The sequence below is a fragment of the Arachis hypogaea genome, chromosome 13 (assembly GCF_003086295.3).
Source record: "Arachis hypogaea cultivar Tifrunner chromosome 13, arahy.Tifrunner.gnm2.J5K5, whole genome shotgun sequence".
Lineage (NCBI taxonomy): Eukaryota > Viridiplantae > Streptophyta > Magnoliopsida > Fabales > Fabaceae > Arachis > Arachis hypogaea.
In genome coordinates, this window is record NC_092048.1 from 49,954,870 (window position 1) to 49,972,650 (window position 17,781).

The window sequence follows — 17,781 nt, forward strand, 5'->3', positions numbered from 1 at the left end:
AGTGTTTCATGAAGCATGGCTGGCTGTAAAGCCATGTCTAATACGACTGTAGGGCATGTTAGATGTGTCATGTCTGAGTTACATACTAAAGCTTGGCTGGCTATTAAGCCATGCCTGACCCTTTGATTGGAGCTTTAGAGCATAAGATTCCTGGAATTCATATTAAAAATTTTGAATCCTTATTTTTCTCTTTTCTAAATAATTTTCGAAAAATATAAAATAAAAATCCAAAAAAATTAGAAAATCATAAAAATAAAAAATATTTTGTGTTTCTTGTTTGAGTCTTGAGTCATGTTACAAGTTTGGTGTCAATTGCATGTGCATCTTGCATTTTTCGAAAATTTCATGCATTCATAGTGTTCTTCATGATCTTCAAGTTGTTCTTGGTAAGTCTTCTTGTTTGATCTTTGCATTTGCATGTTTTGTGTCTTTTTTTTGTTTTTCATATGCATTCTTGAATTCTTAGTGTCTAAGCATTAAAGAATTCTAAGTTTGGTGTCTTGCATGTTTTCCTTGCATTAAAAATTTTTCAAAAATATGTTCTTGGTGTTCATCTTGACATTCATAGTGTTCTTGGTGTTCATCTTGACATTCATAGCATTCTTGCATGCATTCATTGTTTTGATCCATAACTCTCATGCATTGCATCATTTTTCTTGTTTTTCTCTCTCATCATAAAAATTCAAAAATCAAAAAAATATCTTTCCCTTTTTCTCTCTTAAAATTTCGAAAATTAGATTTGACTTTTTCAAAAAATTTTAAAATCAAGTTGTTTCTTATGAGTCAAATCAAATTTTCAATTTGAAAATCTTATCTTTTTCAAAATCTTTTTCAAAAATCAAATCTTTTTCAAATTTCTTAGTTATTTTCGAAAATTTCAAAAATCTTTTTCAAAAATCTTTTTCTTATTTTTTCACATAATTTTCGAAAATAACATTATCAATTAATGTTTTGATTCAAAAATTTCAAGTTTGTTACTTGCTTGTTAAGAAAGATTCAAACTTTAAGTTCTAGAATCATATCTTGTGATTTCTTGTGAATCAAGTCATTAATTATGATTTTAAAAATTAAATTTTTTTTAAAACTAATTTCAATCATATGTTTTCAAAAATATCTTCTTATCTTATCTTCTTCAAAATTTGATTTTAAAATATCTTTCCTAACTTTTTATCTTCTTATCTTTTCAAAATTGATTTTCAAATTTGTTTCAACTAACTAACTAACTTCTTGTTTGTTTCTTATCTTTTTCAAAACTACCTAACTAACTCTCTCTCTCTAATTTTCGAAAATATCTTCTCTCTTTTTCAAAAACTATTTTCGAAAATCACTAACCATTTTTCAAAAACAATTTTCGAAAATTCCCTCTCTCTCTTTTCTTCTACTTTTCTTTCACTCACATAAAGGGAACCTCTATACTTGGGTAAAAAGGATCCTTATTATTATTATTAGGTTTAATTACTCTGTTGGTCCCTATAGTTTCACCAAATTTTTAATTAGGTCCCTATACTTTTTTTCTTTTCAATTGGATCCCTACACTACTATAATTTTGTAATTAAGTCCTTCCTAGTGTAAAAAATATTAGAGTTAACTGAATATTTATTTGCAAATTGAAGGTATTTATAATTAAAAACTTAATTAAATCTTTGACCGCATGTATTCTGGTAAAAATATTATGTTAATTTTAACATTTTTAACATGAAAAGGACGTAATTACAAAATTAAAAGCAGTGTAGGGACCCAATTGAATGGAAAAAAAGTATAGGGACCTAATTAAAAATTTGGTGAAACTATAGGGACCAACAGAATAATTAAACCTTATTATTATTATTCTGTGCCCTCTTCTTTGTCATATGAGCAGGAGCAAGGACAAGAATATTCTTGTTGAAGCAGATCCAGAACCTGAAAGGACTCTGAAGAGAAAACTAAGAGAACTAAATTACAACAATCCAGAGATAACCTTTCAAAAATTTTCGAACGGGAAGAGGAGATGGCAGCCGAAAATAATAATAATGCAAGGAGGATGCTTGGTGACTTTACTGCACCTAATTCCAATTTACATGGAAGAAGCATCTCCATTCCTACCATTGGATCAAACAACTTTGAGCTGAAACCTCAATTAGTTTCTCTGATGCAGCAAAACTGCAAGTTTCATGGACTTCCATCTGAAGATCCTTTTCAGTTCTTAACTGAATTCTTGCAGATCTGTGATACTGTTAAGACTAATGGAGTAGATCCTGAAGTCTACAGGCTCATGCTTTTCCCTTTTGCTGTAAGAGACAGAGCTAGACTGTGGTTGGATTCTTTATTAACCCATGTTCCCACGGTTTTTCCACACTTAATTAACATACTATCTTAAGCTAACCAAAGATTCAATTGGGATAATTAATTTGTTTTCCGCTTAAGGCTAGTGATGTGGTAAGATATAAAACAAATGGGGATTTCAAGGCTCAAAGTGGCTGACAAGGGTGATTTAAAGGGTAGGCTTATTTGGGATAAGTGAGCTAAAATCAAATAATGGCCTCAATCATATGCAAGCATGTAAATACACTAAATATTGGACATATAGACTGAAACAAAGTAAAGATCACAATTATAGAGAAGTAAACACACAAGAATAAAATATTTATGGTTAAATAATGTAACCATGTAAATAAGCTCAAAATCTCACAGGTTGTGTGTTCTTTGGCTCAAAAACCATGTTCCAAATACAACTTCAAACAAATTTAACAAAAAAAATTTTCAATTTAAATTAGTAAAATTTTTCAAAAATAGGGTCTTTAGAAGAATTTTATTACTTTAACCAAGTAGTAACTAGATGCATAAAATCAAATAAATATGCAAATGCAACAACTAATTTAACAAAGAAAATTAAACATTGGTGCAAAAATATGAAGTGACTAACCCATGGAAGTCGGTATCGACCTCCCCACACTTAAAGATTACACCGTCCTCGGTGCATGCTGAGATGTGCAGGCGGACGGGCTGTTCCAACTGATGCTTTTCTTCAAGGATTGTGCTGATGGACTTGTTTGTCTCCCCATGTAAACGTCTTCTAGTTCCCTTCCGGGTGGCCATCCTGAAAGAGAAAAGGGAAGAAGAGTAACCCGGAAATAGAGATAAGAAAATAAAAGAAGTATGGGTGGGTTAATGCCAAATGATAAGTGTCTCATTTACATGGAAGCTTCAACATGTAAGTGAGAAAATAATTGAAGCCATGGCATGCCAGTGATGCAAGATTTGAAACATAGGGGAGGAGAGTGTGGGTAATGAAAGACAGTATAAGCTCATGTCAATGCAAAAAGGAATACAAATATCATAAAAGATTAGCATTGATTTAAATAATATTACCCGACAGTGTAAACAAGTCACTAAGCACCAAATAATACCAGAAAAGACACAACAGTTGAATATGAACAAGTGACACCAATGGAAAAATAATAATTTTAGAAAAGAAAAAAAATATGCACACAATTAAAATGCAATGGATGAAAGTATTTAAATAAAATAAAATAAAAGAGAAGAAGAATGAGAAGGGAAAGAAGGGAAGAAGAAATAAGTAAGAAAGGAGGGAGGAAAAATTAGGATTGGGAGAGAAAAGATAAGATATTTGGCAAATTAGGATAAACTGTGCGACGCAAGCGACGAGGACGCATGGGGCACGCGGTCGCGCGACTTGCGCTTATACTGATTGACGCGGTCGCGTCGGTCACGCGGTCGCGTCGGTCACGTGGTCGCGTGACCCGTTTATGCTACTGGCGCGAGGACAGCCTCGCTCTCGCACAACTCTCTGTTCAAAAATCATTAATTGCCAAATATTGGGTGACGCGATCGCGTGGGACACGCGATCGGGTGGGTGGGCACTTAGTAGGATGTGATGCGGCCGCGTGGGGCACGCGGTCGCGTGAGATGGACTGCGTGTCCAACGCCAGTCCAGCTCCACTCTAGCACAACTTTCGGCTGTGCACCATTATTACGTCGAAATCCTGGTCACGCTGCCACGTGGGGCACGCGGTCGCGTGGGACGATTTGTGCCACGGGCACGCCTCCAGCCACGCTCCAGCATGACTCTCTGTTCGTTTTTTATTTTCTCCCCTCTCCTTGCGACGCGGACGCGTCGCGTGACGTTTTTTTTTTTTATGAATGCAGAATGAAGTATGCAGAATGCAATGCTTAATGTGAATGCTATGCATGATTCCAGGTTCAATAAAATGAAATAAAATTCAAAAACAAACAAAACTAAATAAAATTAAAATTGCAAAAGGAATGATCATACCATGGTGGGTTATCTCCCACCTAGCACTTTTAGTTAAAGTCCTTAAGTTGTACATTGGAAGAGCTTCCTGCTATGGTGGCTTGTGTTTAAATTCATCCAGAAATCTCCACCAATGTTTAGAATGCCAACAGCCTCCGGGGTCCCAAACTAGGCATGTGAAGCTTCTGATCAGCTTCAAGCAGATTTTCAGGCTCCCGGGATGACGTATGTCAGAACAGAATTTATGATCCCAACCTTTGTTTTTAAGTCCGCCTCCGTCTTGATCTACATGTTTCCATCCGGGCGGTTTAAAAAGTAGAATCTCACCAAACGTTCTCCGTGATCCATGCAATTGAGCATGATACCAATCCGTGTACTTTGAGGTGAAGCGTGGAACCTTATTGAACCTTGTGCACCAACTCTGAGTACGAGCCATTTCCCTCTTACTCTTAAAGCCGCAAAGAGCTCTAAGCTGGCCATCTGTTTCAAGCAAACCATATTCAAGTGAATAAGTAAAGTTACAGGTTAAGGATTGTACCCACCTGAAGCTTGTATTAGGTGGTAATGGCCTTGAGATAGGTGTTTCCAGTGGTTCTGTAAGTTCTACTCCCTTGTGCTCTTCTGTAAATTCCTCCACTTCCTTGCAAGGTTCTACAATTGTATCTGTGTCCTTGTCAAAGTCTTCTATGTCTTCCTCATCACTTGAGTCATAGATTGGAGGTTGAGAGAAATCTACCTCCGCATCGTCTTCATATTCACTTGGGGAAGATTCTTCGACCTCAGAGAATTCACTTGCGGATGCCAGTTCATTACTAAGAGAATTTGACTTGTGACTATCATCATCAAGGGAATTTGTGTTCTGGGTTATTCTGTCTGATTCTTCATAAACAACTTGCCTTGGAGATTGTACAATATCCTCCTTAGCATCAACTATAGCGTCCTTGATGGGGTTCTCCTCAGTTCTGGATTCCCATGGAGGTTCAGCATCTCCTAGATCTTCAACCAACTCTTCTTCCTGAACAATGACAGCTTCTTCTACCTGTTCTAGTACGAATTCATTCTCTGTCTTGTCCACTGGAGTTTATGGTATCTCCTTCATGCTACACTCTTCATTAGATTGTTCACATGGGGCTGTGGCTAATCCTTGTGTATTTGAGCGCCTAGAAACCCATTGAATTACTACTTGCTCCAGTTGTCGAATGGTTGTTTGAAATTTATTTACTGTTTCCTTTAGGCGAACCTCTGCTTCTCGGGTTGCCGGACTTGGGCATGATACATAGAGAAGTGGTGGTGGTTGGGAGTGATTGGATTGGTACTGGGGTAAGGAAGGATCATATGGTGGCGAATGGTGAAGAGAAGCTTGTGAGTGTGGTGGTTCGAGGTTATGTTGAAAGGATGGTTTATATGCACGGGGTGGGGCTTGTTGGTAGTTACAAGGTTGTCCACCATATCTTTCAGCTGGGTATGCACGGTAGAATGGTATTTGTCCATGATATCTTGGAAGGTGTTGTTGCCTAAAAGGTTGATTAGATCCTCGTGGCTCCATCCATCCTTGATTGGTCGGACCTTGATGTATATTCCTGCTGTAACTTCTATTTCCTTCAACAAAGTTAGAACCAAACTCAAAGCGAGAGGGGTGAGAGTTCATGGTAGCAAATAAAGATAAAAAGGAAAAACAAAAATAGAGAAACAAGCAAAAGAAAAATATTTACAATAACCAATAATAAGGCACACGTTAGCAGTTCCCCGGCAACGGCGCCATTTTGAAAGAGCGGATGATTGATGGTTTAGAGGTCATAGTAAACTCTTGTTGTGAGTATAGTTACTAAACCAAGCAATCAACCTTTCTTACAAACGTTTTGGGTGTCACAAGTAACAAACCCCTTAAAAATTGTTAACCGAGTATTCAAACTTCGGGTCATCTTCTCAAGGAACTGCAAGGAAGTATGTTCTTATTATTGGCTATAAAGGTTGTAATCGGAGTTTAGAAGGTGAGAAGCAAGTGATTTGAATGACAAGTAGAGTAAATGGCAATTAAGATAAATAAATACTGTAAAGCAAACTTCTGGCAAGGTAAAAGGAATTGGAAGTTCAACTTGGTTACCTCCCTCAACAATAACGAAAGTTGAATCTAAATTCCACTTAGTTAACCTTTACTAAAGTAAAGAAAATTCAAGGGACTAATTAGTTGACCTTCGAATCCTATTTATTTCCTAAGAAAAAGTTGGGATTATTGAAGTTCAGTTCAATTAGCAAGATAACGATTATCAATTATGTTGAGTTTGATAACTGTTGAGTTACTGATTTCTTAACCAAGACCAAAAAGAGAAAAAGTAAATTGCTGGAATAGAATATCTTCAGATTGAAAACAATGGTAACACAAATTAAAGAGAAATCAATCAATAACTGAAATACCTCAAATATCATTATTAATTCAAATCATAATATGGAAAGGGTTCATAAGTCAAGTTGGCAACATTTATAAGTACGCATAAAAGCATTAAAGTAAATATTAAACCTGGATCGAGAGTCACTCTTACAAACTAAGAGAAGTCCTAAATCCTAATCCTAATCCTAAGAGAGAGAGGAGAGAACCTCTCTCAAACTAAATCTAAATCATGGAAAGTGAAAATTGGCGAGCTCCCTTTGAATGGATGCATTCCCCCACTTTATAGCCTCTAATCTGTGTTTTCTGGGCCACAAACTGGGTCAAAAACAGCCCAGAAATCGCCCCCAGTGTATTCTGGTACGTTCAAGTGACGCGGAGGCGTCGCCCACGCGGTCGCGCGGATTGAAGTTCGCAGATGCGATGCGTCCGCGTGGATAACGCGTTCGCGTCATCTAGCGTCAAGGCAACTATGGCATATTATATATAAAATCGAAGCCCTGGACGTTATCTTTCCAACGCAATTGGAACCGCGTCGTTTGGACCTTTGTAGCTAAAGTTATAACCGTTTGAGTACAAAGAGGTCAGGCTGGACAGCTTAGCAGTTTCTCCAACTTCTTGTATTCCTTCCACTTTTGCATGCTTCCTTTCCATCCTCTGAGCCATTCCTGCCCTGTAATCTCTGAAAACACTTAACACACATATCAAGGCATCTAATGGTAATAAGAGAGGATTAATAATAAGCAAATATAAGATCAAAGAAGCATGTTTTCAATCATAGCACAAAACCAGGAAGGAAAATGTAAAACATACAAATAGTATGAATAAGTGGGTAAAGAGTTGATAAAAACCACTCAATTGAGTACAAGATAAACCATAAAATAGTGGTTTATCAGTCGCATTAAGGGCGGCTTGAATGACTTGTGATCTATCTGATATGAGAAGTATACCTTGTTGCGGAGTGACATGCTACCTCAAATTCGTTAGGAAGAATGACTATAACTCGGCAGACTTCGACTCCACAATCACAAATCCTATAGGCAGAATATTGTTGTTTCCATCTTGATTAACAGCGATTAATAGCACACTCCCGTACTTGCCATACAAGTGTGTCCCATTAACTAACACAAACGACTTGCTGTGCTTAAAAGTTTCGACACACGGGGAAAATGTCTAGAACACTTTATTAAGCTGGCTATACTCTCTGTCAATGAGATTCCCATTGTAATATGGAATAGCAATACAATCATGTACGGTGCTAAGGAGGTAGTCAGACAAAGCTTGTAAGAGTATAGGAAGCTTATTGTATGACTCTTCCCAATCGCCTCTTGCTTTGCCATCCACACCTTTCGATATAATGGCTTGAAATGATAGCTTGGTTGCACTGCACTTTGTAGCACTGGTATGGATACACTCGGATTAGCATGTATAATTGGCAGGATAACAGTGCAAATCAAAGTGCTATCCAAATGAGCATGGTCTTGAGACATCGTTGGCACCAAACAGTTATGTGGCCCTCCGAACCTCCGCACCTCCCTACGAGAGAACTCTCAATTTTCATCATGTAACACAAACTTTAATCAACATTACTTTAATTCAAAATATACTACGAAACAATATTTACCAATAGTTCAGATTTTTCCGTAGTGATACGAGAAGGCTTCATGGACATGACAAACCCCAATTTGAGGGTTTATCTTGTGCTGATTTCAGGGGTTTTATCAATGATTCCACACACTTTCTATATGAAAATACAAGATTTTGCATTCCTTTCCTAGTTTCGCCTCATGAATGAAAACATGCTTATTTCGCACTAAAATAGATACATTTCTAATCTTCTCTTGATGCCATTCGATGCCGTGACTTGTGTGTTAAGTGGTTTCAGGATATAGAGTAGGAATGGACCGAAAGAGAGAAGGAAGATGGGTACAAAGGAAGGAAGCATGAGGATTAAGCTTTGGAAATTTCCGCATGGGCGCGTGCGCACACTTGGCGCGCTCGCGCGGATAGGGCAACGTGAAGCCAAAGCCAAGAGGCCGCTTGAGAAGCGGCTAAGCCAGGATCTTCATGGGTGCGCACGCGTACATCACGCCTCCGCGCACATTACAAGACGTCTCAACGGCGCGTGCGCGTACCTTGCGCGTGCGCGCCGATTTGCGAATATTATTTTTTTAAGAAGTCACGTGACTTAGGCGTGGAGGCAGTTAAGGATCCCACTTTTGGGGAAACACCTTGGCGGGAAAAGCTTAAGAAGACCAAAGGAGCAAGGGTTAAGGACAATTAGTTAGTTCATTTTCTAGATCTAGATATTTTTGGGAGAGGAGAGTTAGTTACACTTTGGGAAGAAGAAGAGGGAGATTCCAAGCTTTTCACTAGGGTTCATCCTCATCTAATTTCTGAATTTTCAATGACTTTTTGGTGAGATCCATTATAATTCTCACTCCACATTGTTCATGTCATAGATTTTCTTCTCCAATTTCAAGTAGTAGATGCAATTGATCAATTCTCATAGATCTAGAATTCAACTTTGTAATTTTGGATTTCGTCTCTATTTTGAGAATTCGATTTTCATTGCTACTCTTTGAGGCTTGTTGTTAGATCTTTGTGTTGCAATACTTTCAATTCGACTTTTCTTCTCATTTTCCTATGACTTTCCTTCTTGCTCATCACATGTTTGATAAAATGACAACACTAGCTATGGAGTAGAATTTTCACACTTGGCATAGGGTTTGGTCCTTGGAAGAAGTTGAATAGTTGTATCAATAGTTGATTTGGAATTAGGGATTGCTAGTTGGCTTGGAGTGCACTAAAGCTAGATTCCCATAAGGTGAAGCTAGGACTTGTGACTCAAGTTGATTGCTTTCATTTGACCTCCCTCTATACCTAGGGGATAACTAAATGAAGCAAGGCCTAATTGTTGTCAACATTGAATGGACTATAAGGATAGAATTTCTAATGCCAACCCTAAGCCAAGTCTTTTGATAATTGATTGTTTGTTTCTCATTACTTTGCTAAAACCTTCAAAGAATCCCAACAAGGCTTACTAAATCAATAAGATGCACACTTTGGCAATTCCAAGGGAGAACGACTCGGGAGACTAGTACTCTCGGATATAGATTGTAGATTTGTTTGATGAAGGATTTTGCGCCGGTTTAGACTATACTACGATTGATCATTTGATAATTTCTATACCGGCAAAAATTCATTTGTCAGGACACCCAGCAGAAAATTTCTTGCATCGACAATGGTATTTCAGTCTATTGGACTCCAAAACCTTGTTTCACTATTTCTTCGAATGCAGTATCACTGCAATCAACACAGCATATCCACTCCTAAATTTGTGGCCCACTCAAAATTCTACCCCCGCCATCCATGTTGTAATCTTGCTGTCGCTAAGATTGAAAGGGTAATCTAGTTGCATTGCATCTAGATTAAAAGTGTGATAATGGGTTAGAACTTCTGATAACCGTAGAATGACCAATAGGGAGAAGAAGAAACCGAGCACCCCTACAAGCTAGAGTCTCCGTTACATACTCCTCATATAAATCACTTTTGTTGGATGACCCGCTTTCAGCCACATAATCTGAATCAGACTCACTCAAGTCTACATCAACATTATCTCAAGGATCAGCAAAGTGAATGGCCTCGCCAATACTGGGACTGCTTTGGGTATTGAAGAAGATGACCCAGAACCACCTCCTACATCATGAACCACAGCATACCACTCCATAACATGTTGCGGTATTAGCCTAATATGTACATCAAATATTATACTAACGTGTTTATTGGCTTTAACCCAAAACGTCCTGTTAATAAAATTTTCACCAGACAGTACTGATAGGAATCTATATGTGACTTTGCCAACTTCCTTTAAACCAATTGCCCTTATGTTGCTCAATACAACAATTTTAAGCGCATCTAAAAAATTAACACGATAAGTGTGCAGCATCACAGATGAATTACACAAAAATATCACTCTCTCTTCACCATTTTTAATAATCTCATTGGAATAAACTACCACATAAAAGAACTTATTACTAGTAATTCTTTTGAGAAATAACAAAAGGAAGAATTGATGGAATTGACATAAATTTAGTGTGATAAATAATTGAACCAACAAACTACTTATATAAACCTTTTTTTTTAAATATACTTATCTAAGATACAAAAAATCCTATAAACTTATACACGTAACTCGAATACAGTATTCTAAATTTGGCCTTTATCTATATTGCGGGTACAACGCACCCAGTTTATCATAACTACGTTGTTCTGTCATATTCCAAGTACGCTCGATTTTTTTTTTTTTTTTTTGGGTACAGGTACCCACAAATTTTTTTTTGGGTACAGGTCCCCAATTTGTGGGTTTAACGCATTTTTTCGCTCTGTACCCGAAATATAAGTCCTCGTGTATTTTTGTAAGTTTTTTTATTAAATATTTTTGTAATTATTATAATTATTTAATTTAAATAAAAAAAAATCCGAGAGACACTAGGTGGGTCACAAAATGTTATATTTAAATAACATGCTTGACATGGTACAACTGATTATCTGAGAAAGCATTAACATATAATCTCAAGTAACAACTACAACATTTTGGATCTCTCCATGGATACAGAACTCCATTTATAGTAGATTAAGGGAAAACAAAAAGAAAAAAGAAATGAAAAACAAAGAGGAGCACCGGCCGGAGCAATTGAAGGATGACCTCGGCATCTGAACCCCACTTCTAAAGTACTCTATTGGCCGTACAATGATCCCATTGTTCAAGGCATAGCTCAACCTTTAGTCCTCTACTACACATTTTAAGGCCACATAAAAGAAAAGGTGAATATTTATATCGGTTAATAATCAGATTTAGCTCTTAAAAAATGGTTTATTCTTTAAATTTATTTTTTAAAAAATTTTGTTAATTAAATTAATTCTTTAATAATTATAAATTAATTATTTTTATCTTTTAATAATTTTTATCAACAATTGATGATATTAAATGTTAAATCACATCATATATGATGATACCTAACATTTTATTAAACGCTAAATAAATATATTTATGAAAATTTATCAATTTAATTTCGTTAAATTATATTAGGATTGATGTTTATATAATTGAAAAAATAGATTAAATTAATATATTTTTATAAATATATTTATTTAACATCCAATTAAATATGTTAGATGTCATATATATTGTCCATTGTTAGTTAACGTTCTATATTATTAATAGTTGACTATTAACTAATAGAAGGACAAAAATAATTAATTTATAATTTTAGATAGACTAATTTAATTCATAAAATTTTTTAAAGACAAATTTAAAAAATAACTGATTTTTTAAAAATTAATTTAATTATTAACCTATATTTATAATTTAAAAAAGATAATACCATTTTAATTTGATAAACTTTCGCTATAAATATATTTTTTTATTAAAAGTGATGTTATCATTTGAAAAAATTAAAATGAAAGTTTACATATATTTGTATTCGTATAAAGTTGATAGTTAACGGACAATTTAGTCAAATTTATTAAATCGTTTCACAAATTTTCAACTATCACCACCTTTACATGAAAACTAACCAAATAAACCGTTTAGCTAGAAGATAACAACGAAGGAACAAGAAATCAAAGAAAAATAAAAAGAACAATGAGAGAGAGTATAACTGACATGATGAAAGGGTTGAATAATCAGCAGCCAGGTGGGTTCTTGAACTGAAGGACGGGAAAGTCATGAAAAGATGTTGATGGAATGGAAATTGATAATTTGGTTGTGGAAGAACATTTGTCATCGGAATCAAATCCTCTGCCTTTGTGGGGCCATTCATCAAAGAAGCTATGAACAGTAGTCTTCTGATCTTGTTCTTGATTTTTTGAGCGCTCATTGAGGCTCTCAAGTTGCAAGTACGAGTAGTCACTATTGTTGGATAAACTTGTGCAACTCCTCTGTTTTGTGGAGGAAGAAGAAGATGAGGTGCTTATGGTCAATGGTGTGAGTTGCCATGAATCGTCCATGGAGGATCCAGAGAAGCTTTTCAATGTGCTAGAAGGTTCTTTGAAGAAAGCACGTTCATCCGCTTCCTCTTTCACTCCATAGACGTACCTACTGTTACATTTTTACAAGAGAAATTAACAAAGAGGATTTGATTCATCATTCACTAGCACATCAATTAAGCATCTTTTAGGATAAATTACAATTATCACCTTCAAGTTTGGTAAAATTCAACTCGAACTTTCTGTATTTTTCAAAACATTCAATGATTTCTACTTATATTTAAGTAATAGTATACTCTGTAACTTTCTGTTTCTGTAAAAGTTAAAACTAAATTTGTCTACAAATTTAAGACAATTTCAACTATTAGAAGGTTAATGTCATTTAGACGACTAGAAAAAAGAAAAATAATATATGTACGGAAAAATTTCAAGTGAATTGAAAATACCAATGTTAACAACTATTGATTTTAATTAATATATATTATATATATTTTTTATAATTCAGATCCGTTAAAACAATTGAAATACCGGTGTTTTCGGTACACTTAAAACTCTTCCTATATGCATATCGGTCATCAAATTAATTATTTTGTACTATGTATAAATATATAAATTATTTAATTTATTTTTAATATATATTTTACATGCGTAACTAGTTAGGTTTCTATAGGTAACAAAGTTGAAAAAGAAATTGCTATCAATTTTACCGAACTTTAGAAAGACCAGCATAATTTGCCCCTTTTCCCTGATCAATATGGCCAAAACATGATTTAGAAAAAAAAAAAAAATAATGCTATATATAGTGTCAAAGTACAGACACTAATATCTTACCCAACCGTCTGTCTTATATTATGGGACCTATAAAAGATAACTTCAAACCCCACATATAGAGGAAAGGCGATTAATTAAGATCCTAATATCTATATTTGGAACAAAAAATATGGGTTTTAGAATAATAATTATATTATTGAAAGAGAAACCTGGAGGGAGCAGTGTTGTCTGGAAATGAAAAAGCAACAGCAGATGTTGATGACCTTGATGGAGTGTGGGAATTGAAGACAAAGGAATGCTGATGAAGAAGATTTGAACCATTATTATAGCAAGAACGTTGTTGAGGGTGCTCATTAGTTTTAGTGATTGATGATGATGAGATGATGGTGTGGGTTGTTGCTGAAGAAGCACTATTGCTTGTGTTTGTTGTTGTTTTCAAAAGTTCCACAGGCTTTCTTGAACGGTTTTTCCCTCGGTGCATGTGCCTTTCACAGTACTTTGAATCTGGGTATGCCTCTTTTGAGCACCTCCATTTTTTTCCATCTGTTCTTCTACACCTCCCTGGTTCCGGGTCTATTTTTCTTCCCAAACCCATTTCAAGATAGTTCCATCCAACTGCACAAACTCACACCCAAAACCCCTTCCTTTTTTGTCAAATAATGCATACACATATTCTATTTTTTTTTTTTAAATGTAATTTTAATACATTAATAATATAAAAAAATTTACACATATATTTAATTTTATATTACCACATTAAATAATTATTTTTAACAATCTAATTCATGAATGATCATATAAACAAACACAAGAATGACTTGTGTAAATTTAGACAGTCAGTATATCAAAATTAATTTATTAAACCGAAAACTAATATATAGTACTATGGAAAATGAATATATATTAATAAGAAAAAGAAACTCACAGTGTTGTTGTTGAGCTGGTTGGTGATGAGGCAAATTGAAATGGCTTCTTTTGAGAGTGAAGAGAAGATCAGGAGGGACAGTGGTACCTGAAGCCATGTATTTGTATATTAGAGCTTGGTGTTCAAGTTCTTGCCACTGTGATGGGGTGAAAGGAAACCTACTGTTCCTACTACTACTGCTGCTGCTACTGTTGTTCATCATCAAATTAAAGCAATAAGGAAACAATGACAAGTAATAGGATCAAATTGAAGGAGATATGCTTATTTATTTCTGATGTGTATGCAAGTAAAAAAGGAAACAGAAATTAAAGTTGATTTCAGAGCAAAGAGTGGAGTGAAAGAAAGAGAAGACAGATTCAGTGTGAAAACCATTATAGCAAAGTGTGTGAGTGAGCATGTGTGTGTGTTGCTTTTGTTGGGGGAAAAATGTTTTTTTGGACACAAAATTATCATATTTTTGTGTTCACACTGATTTCATTATCATTATTAGATTTTGGTTTCGTACTTATTTCAACATTTAACAAAAACTCCCAGCAGGAGGATATTAACAAATTCTTTTTGGTATTAATTTTTTTTTATGAAATTCTCTTTTTATTCATAAACTTGTCTAGTGTTTTGTTGATATGAACATTTAGATATTTAAATAATGATATTCTTTTATACTTTTTCAGTTTTGATATGAACTTTTCTATTTTTTAAAATTTTATTTGTTTACAAATAGTTATTTAATTTATTTAGAAACTTTGAGTAATATTAATTTGTTTCATTTGTATTCTTATTTAAGACACAAATAAAAAATAAAATTAAAAAGAATTATGTGAACTTTTATAAAACAGTGTTATTTTAGTATAAAATTTACTTATTAGTTATTAATAAGTGTAGGGGCTTGGAGTAGAGTAGGTATATTTCTATTTATTTGCAGGGACCATATGGCTACAGAATCTTCTGTACGTGTAATGTAAAACAGATGGTTCTGATTAGAGTGATGCATGGTGATGCTGATGATGCAGTTCTGCTGCCAACCTGTCTCTCTGCCAACTTGTGTCTCTTGACACACTCCGGAAACTCAGAAACTAAGAAACCGTTTTTTTTTAATATCTTCACAACAAATTTTATAACATGTACATTTTCGCATTTTAATATTTGTATGATTATGGGTTAGGTGTTCTACCTAATGTGGTGATTTAAGTAGATACGGCATCTCCTAAAATTAATCATTATTATTATTATTATTATTATTATTATTATTATTATAAATAAGCAAATTTTATTTTTTAATAATAATATTATGCTTCTCACCGTTTTTCCTTATGGTAGTCACCTTTTTATTTTCTACAAACCCGCTTGGTACTCTGTTGTATCTACACCACTGAGGAATTATGTTTCACTCCCCCATAGATCTATGATTCTTTATTCTTTTTTGTTTAGCCAAGGGAAGCCAGAAATGATGTGAATCCGCCAAATTAAAAATTGTTTCATCAATCAACCAAAGCACTTCTCTATGCAATTCGAACCAGTTTAGTTCGAATTGCATTTATATATAATTCGAATCTAATCAGCTCGAATTGTTTAACGAAATTCACACTAATTTGAACCAGCTTGGTTCGAACTAAAAACATACATAATTCGAACTAGATGAGTTCGAATTATATAAAGGAAGCTTCCCAAAGGAATTCGAACCAGGTTGGTTCGAATTACACAAACCATATTTCGAACTAGGTTGGTTCGAATTAGTGAGCACCAGACCTATATATATATGGTTGTAAACGTGAGTTGCTCTCATTAGAGGGGGTAAGATGGCTAGTGAGGAGAGTTTTGTAGTGTTGGTTCACCACAGAGGATCGATTAAGAGGAAAACTCGTTTCGGTGTGAACGATAAGGATCCTCTCTGTATTATCGTGAGGCCTACGACGAGCTATGATGACCTTGTTAGGTCTGTACTGCTGAAACTTGGTCTGGAAGGTGCGAAGCGGGTTAAGAAGTTTTTCTATTGCATTCCAATCACGGTGCTCCAGGAAACCGTGAAGTATGATTGTTTCACGATCGGGAATGATGAGGACTTGCAGGTCATGTTTCATTGTCGCCAGCAGTTTCCAGAAGTGAGGACACCAGAACTGTTGGCAAAGTTAGTTGATGTGGTATCCAGCTCAGGGGGTTCGAACCGAAATACCACCACTTTAGCCACGGCAGCCGGTTCTAGCTCCAGACCTGCCGTTGCTTCTTCTTCCGTCCCTGCGTACGAGCCACCCGTCCAACATGTCGCCTCCCCTTCGTTCGCTGTTGATCTCAACGGCAGTGTAGGAGACGAGGTCGGAACAGGAGAATTTCTGCCGACCTCTTTACAGTGTGCTGCACCGCCTGGGGTTGGAGAGGGATTGTTGGGTGATCCAGAGGACGATGATGTCGAGCCGGATATGATTAATGATGACAGTGACGATGATATTGGAACGAGTGAGCCTGCCGAGGTGGGAGGTGGTTCTAGCTCTGGCACACAGCAGTATCCACCACATTTTTCCTCTTTGGACTTGGATGCCATGAGGCAGGAGGGGGTTCCTGGGCAGCCTGCTGGATTTGGAGCTAGAGATGCGGAAGGGACTGCTGGTCTGACAGAGTTCCAGGTTGGTCAGCAATTTCAGGATAAAGATGAGGCCTTGTTAAGTGTGAAGACTTACAACATCCGCCGAGGGGTACAGTATAAGGTAGTGGAGTCTGACTATCGTCGGTATGTGGGCAAGTGTTCTGAGTTCGGGAATGAGTGCACATGGTTGATTCGGCTGAGTCTCCGGCAGCGCAAGGGCATTTGGGAGGTCAAACGGTACAATGGACCTCATACCTGTCTTGCCACCTCCATCTCCAGTGACCACAGGAGTTTGGATTATCATGTGATATCGGCATTCATTATGCCAATGGTTAGGGCTGATGCATCCGTCAGCATCAAGGTGCTCCTAAATGCCACGGCCGCACACTTTGGGTTTAGGCCGACGTACAGGAGGGTCTGGTTGGCGAAGCAGAAGGCTATTGCCCTCATCTATGGTGACTAGGATGAGTCGTACAACAAGCTCCCTGGTGTAATGCCTCAATATTGGAAGTGAGGGTGTTTTGCAAAACTATTGGCAGCGGGACAATTCGCACTCTGCGAATTGTCAGGAGCAGAATCTGCCTGTCACAGTCTTGAGGACAATACGCAAAGGGCGGATTGTAATTTTATAATATTTAAGGGACAATACACAGTCTGCGTATTGTCAATACACAGACTGCGTATTGTCAATCCACAGACTGCGAATTGCAAAAACACAAATTGCGTATTGTTAATCCACAAATTGCGTATTGTATTTTCGTAAATAAAAAATTATAATTGAAGAACTATAAAAGGAGGAACGGTATTAGGTTGATTGAGTGTGAGAGTGTTTTATTTTTTTGAGAATGTAAGAGTATAAAAATGGAGAGAGGTATTAG

General features: G+C 36.0%; 1 protein-coding gene across 3 annotated transcripts; it reads right to left on the reverse strand.

Annotated features, from left to right (window-relative positions):
* Positions 1-11,134: 11,134 nt before the first annotated feature.
* Positions 11,135-14,958, reverse strand: LOC112738326 (growth-regulating factor 3). 3 transcript variants are annotated; one of them, XM_025788725.3, is made up of 4 exons: positions 14,326-14,958; positions 13,610-14,015; positions 12,307-12,738; positions 11,135-11,434 (listed from the first exon to the last, which is right to left on the reverse strand). In XM_025788725.3, exons 1-3 carry the CDS (start codon positions 14,525-14,527, stop codon positions 12,327-12,329), a joined length of 1,020 nt encoding a protein of 339 aa, XP_025644510.1. In that variant the 5' UTR covers positions 14,528-14,958; the 3' UTR covers positions 11,135-11,434; positions 12,307-12,326. The 3 variants fall into 3 exon arrangements, with proteins under 3 accessions (XP_025644510.1, XP_025644509.1, XP_025644508.1); XM_025788724.3 differs by having other exon boundaries at positions 11,135-11,431; positions 12,307-12,741; positions 14,326-14,950; XM_025788723.3 differs by having other exon boundaries at positions 12,307-12,741; positions 14,326-14,949.
* Between the last annotated feature and the right edge of the window lie 2,823 nt (positions 14,959-17,781).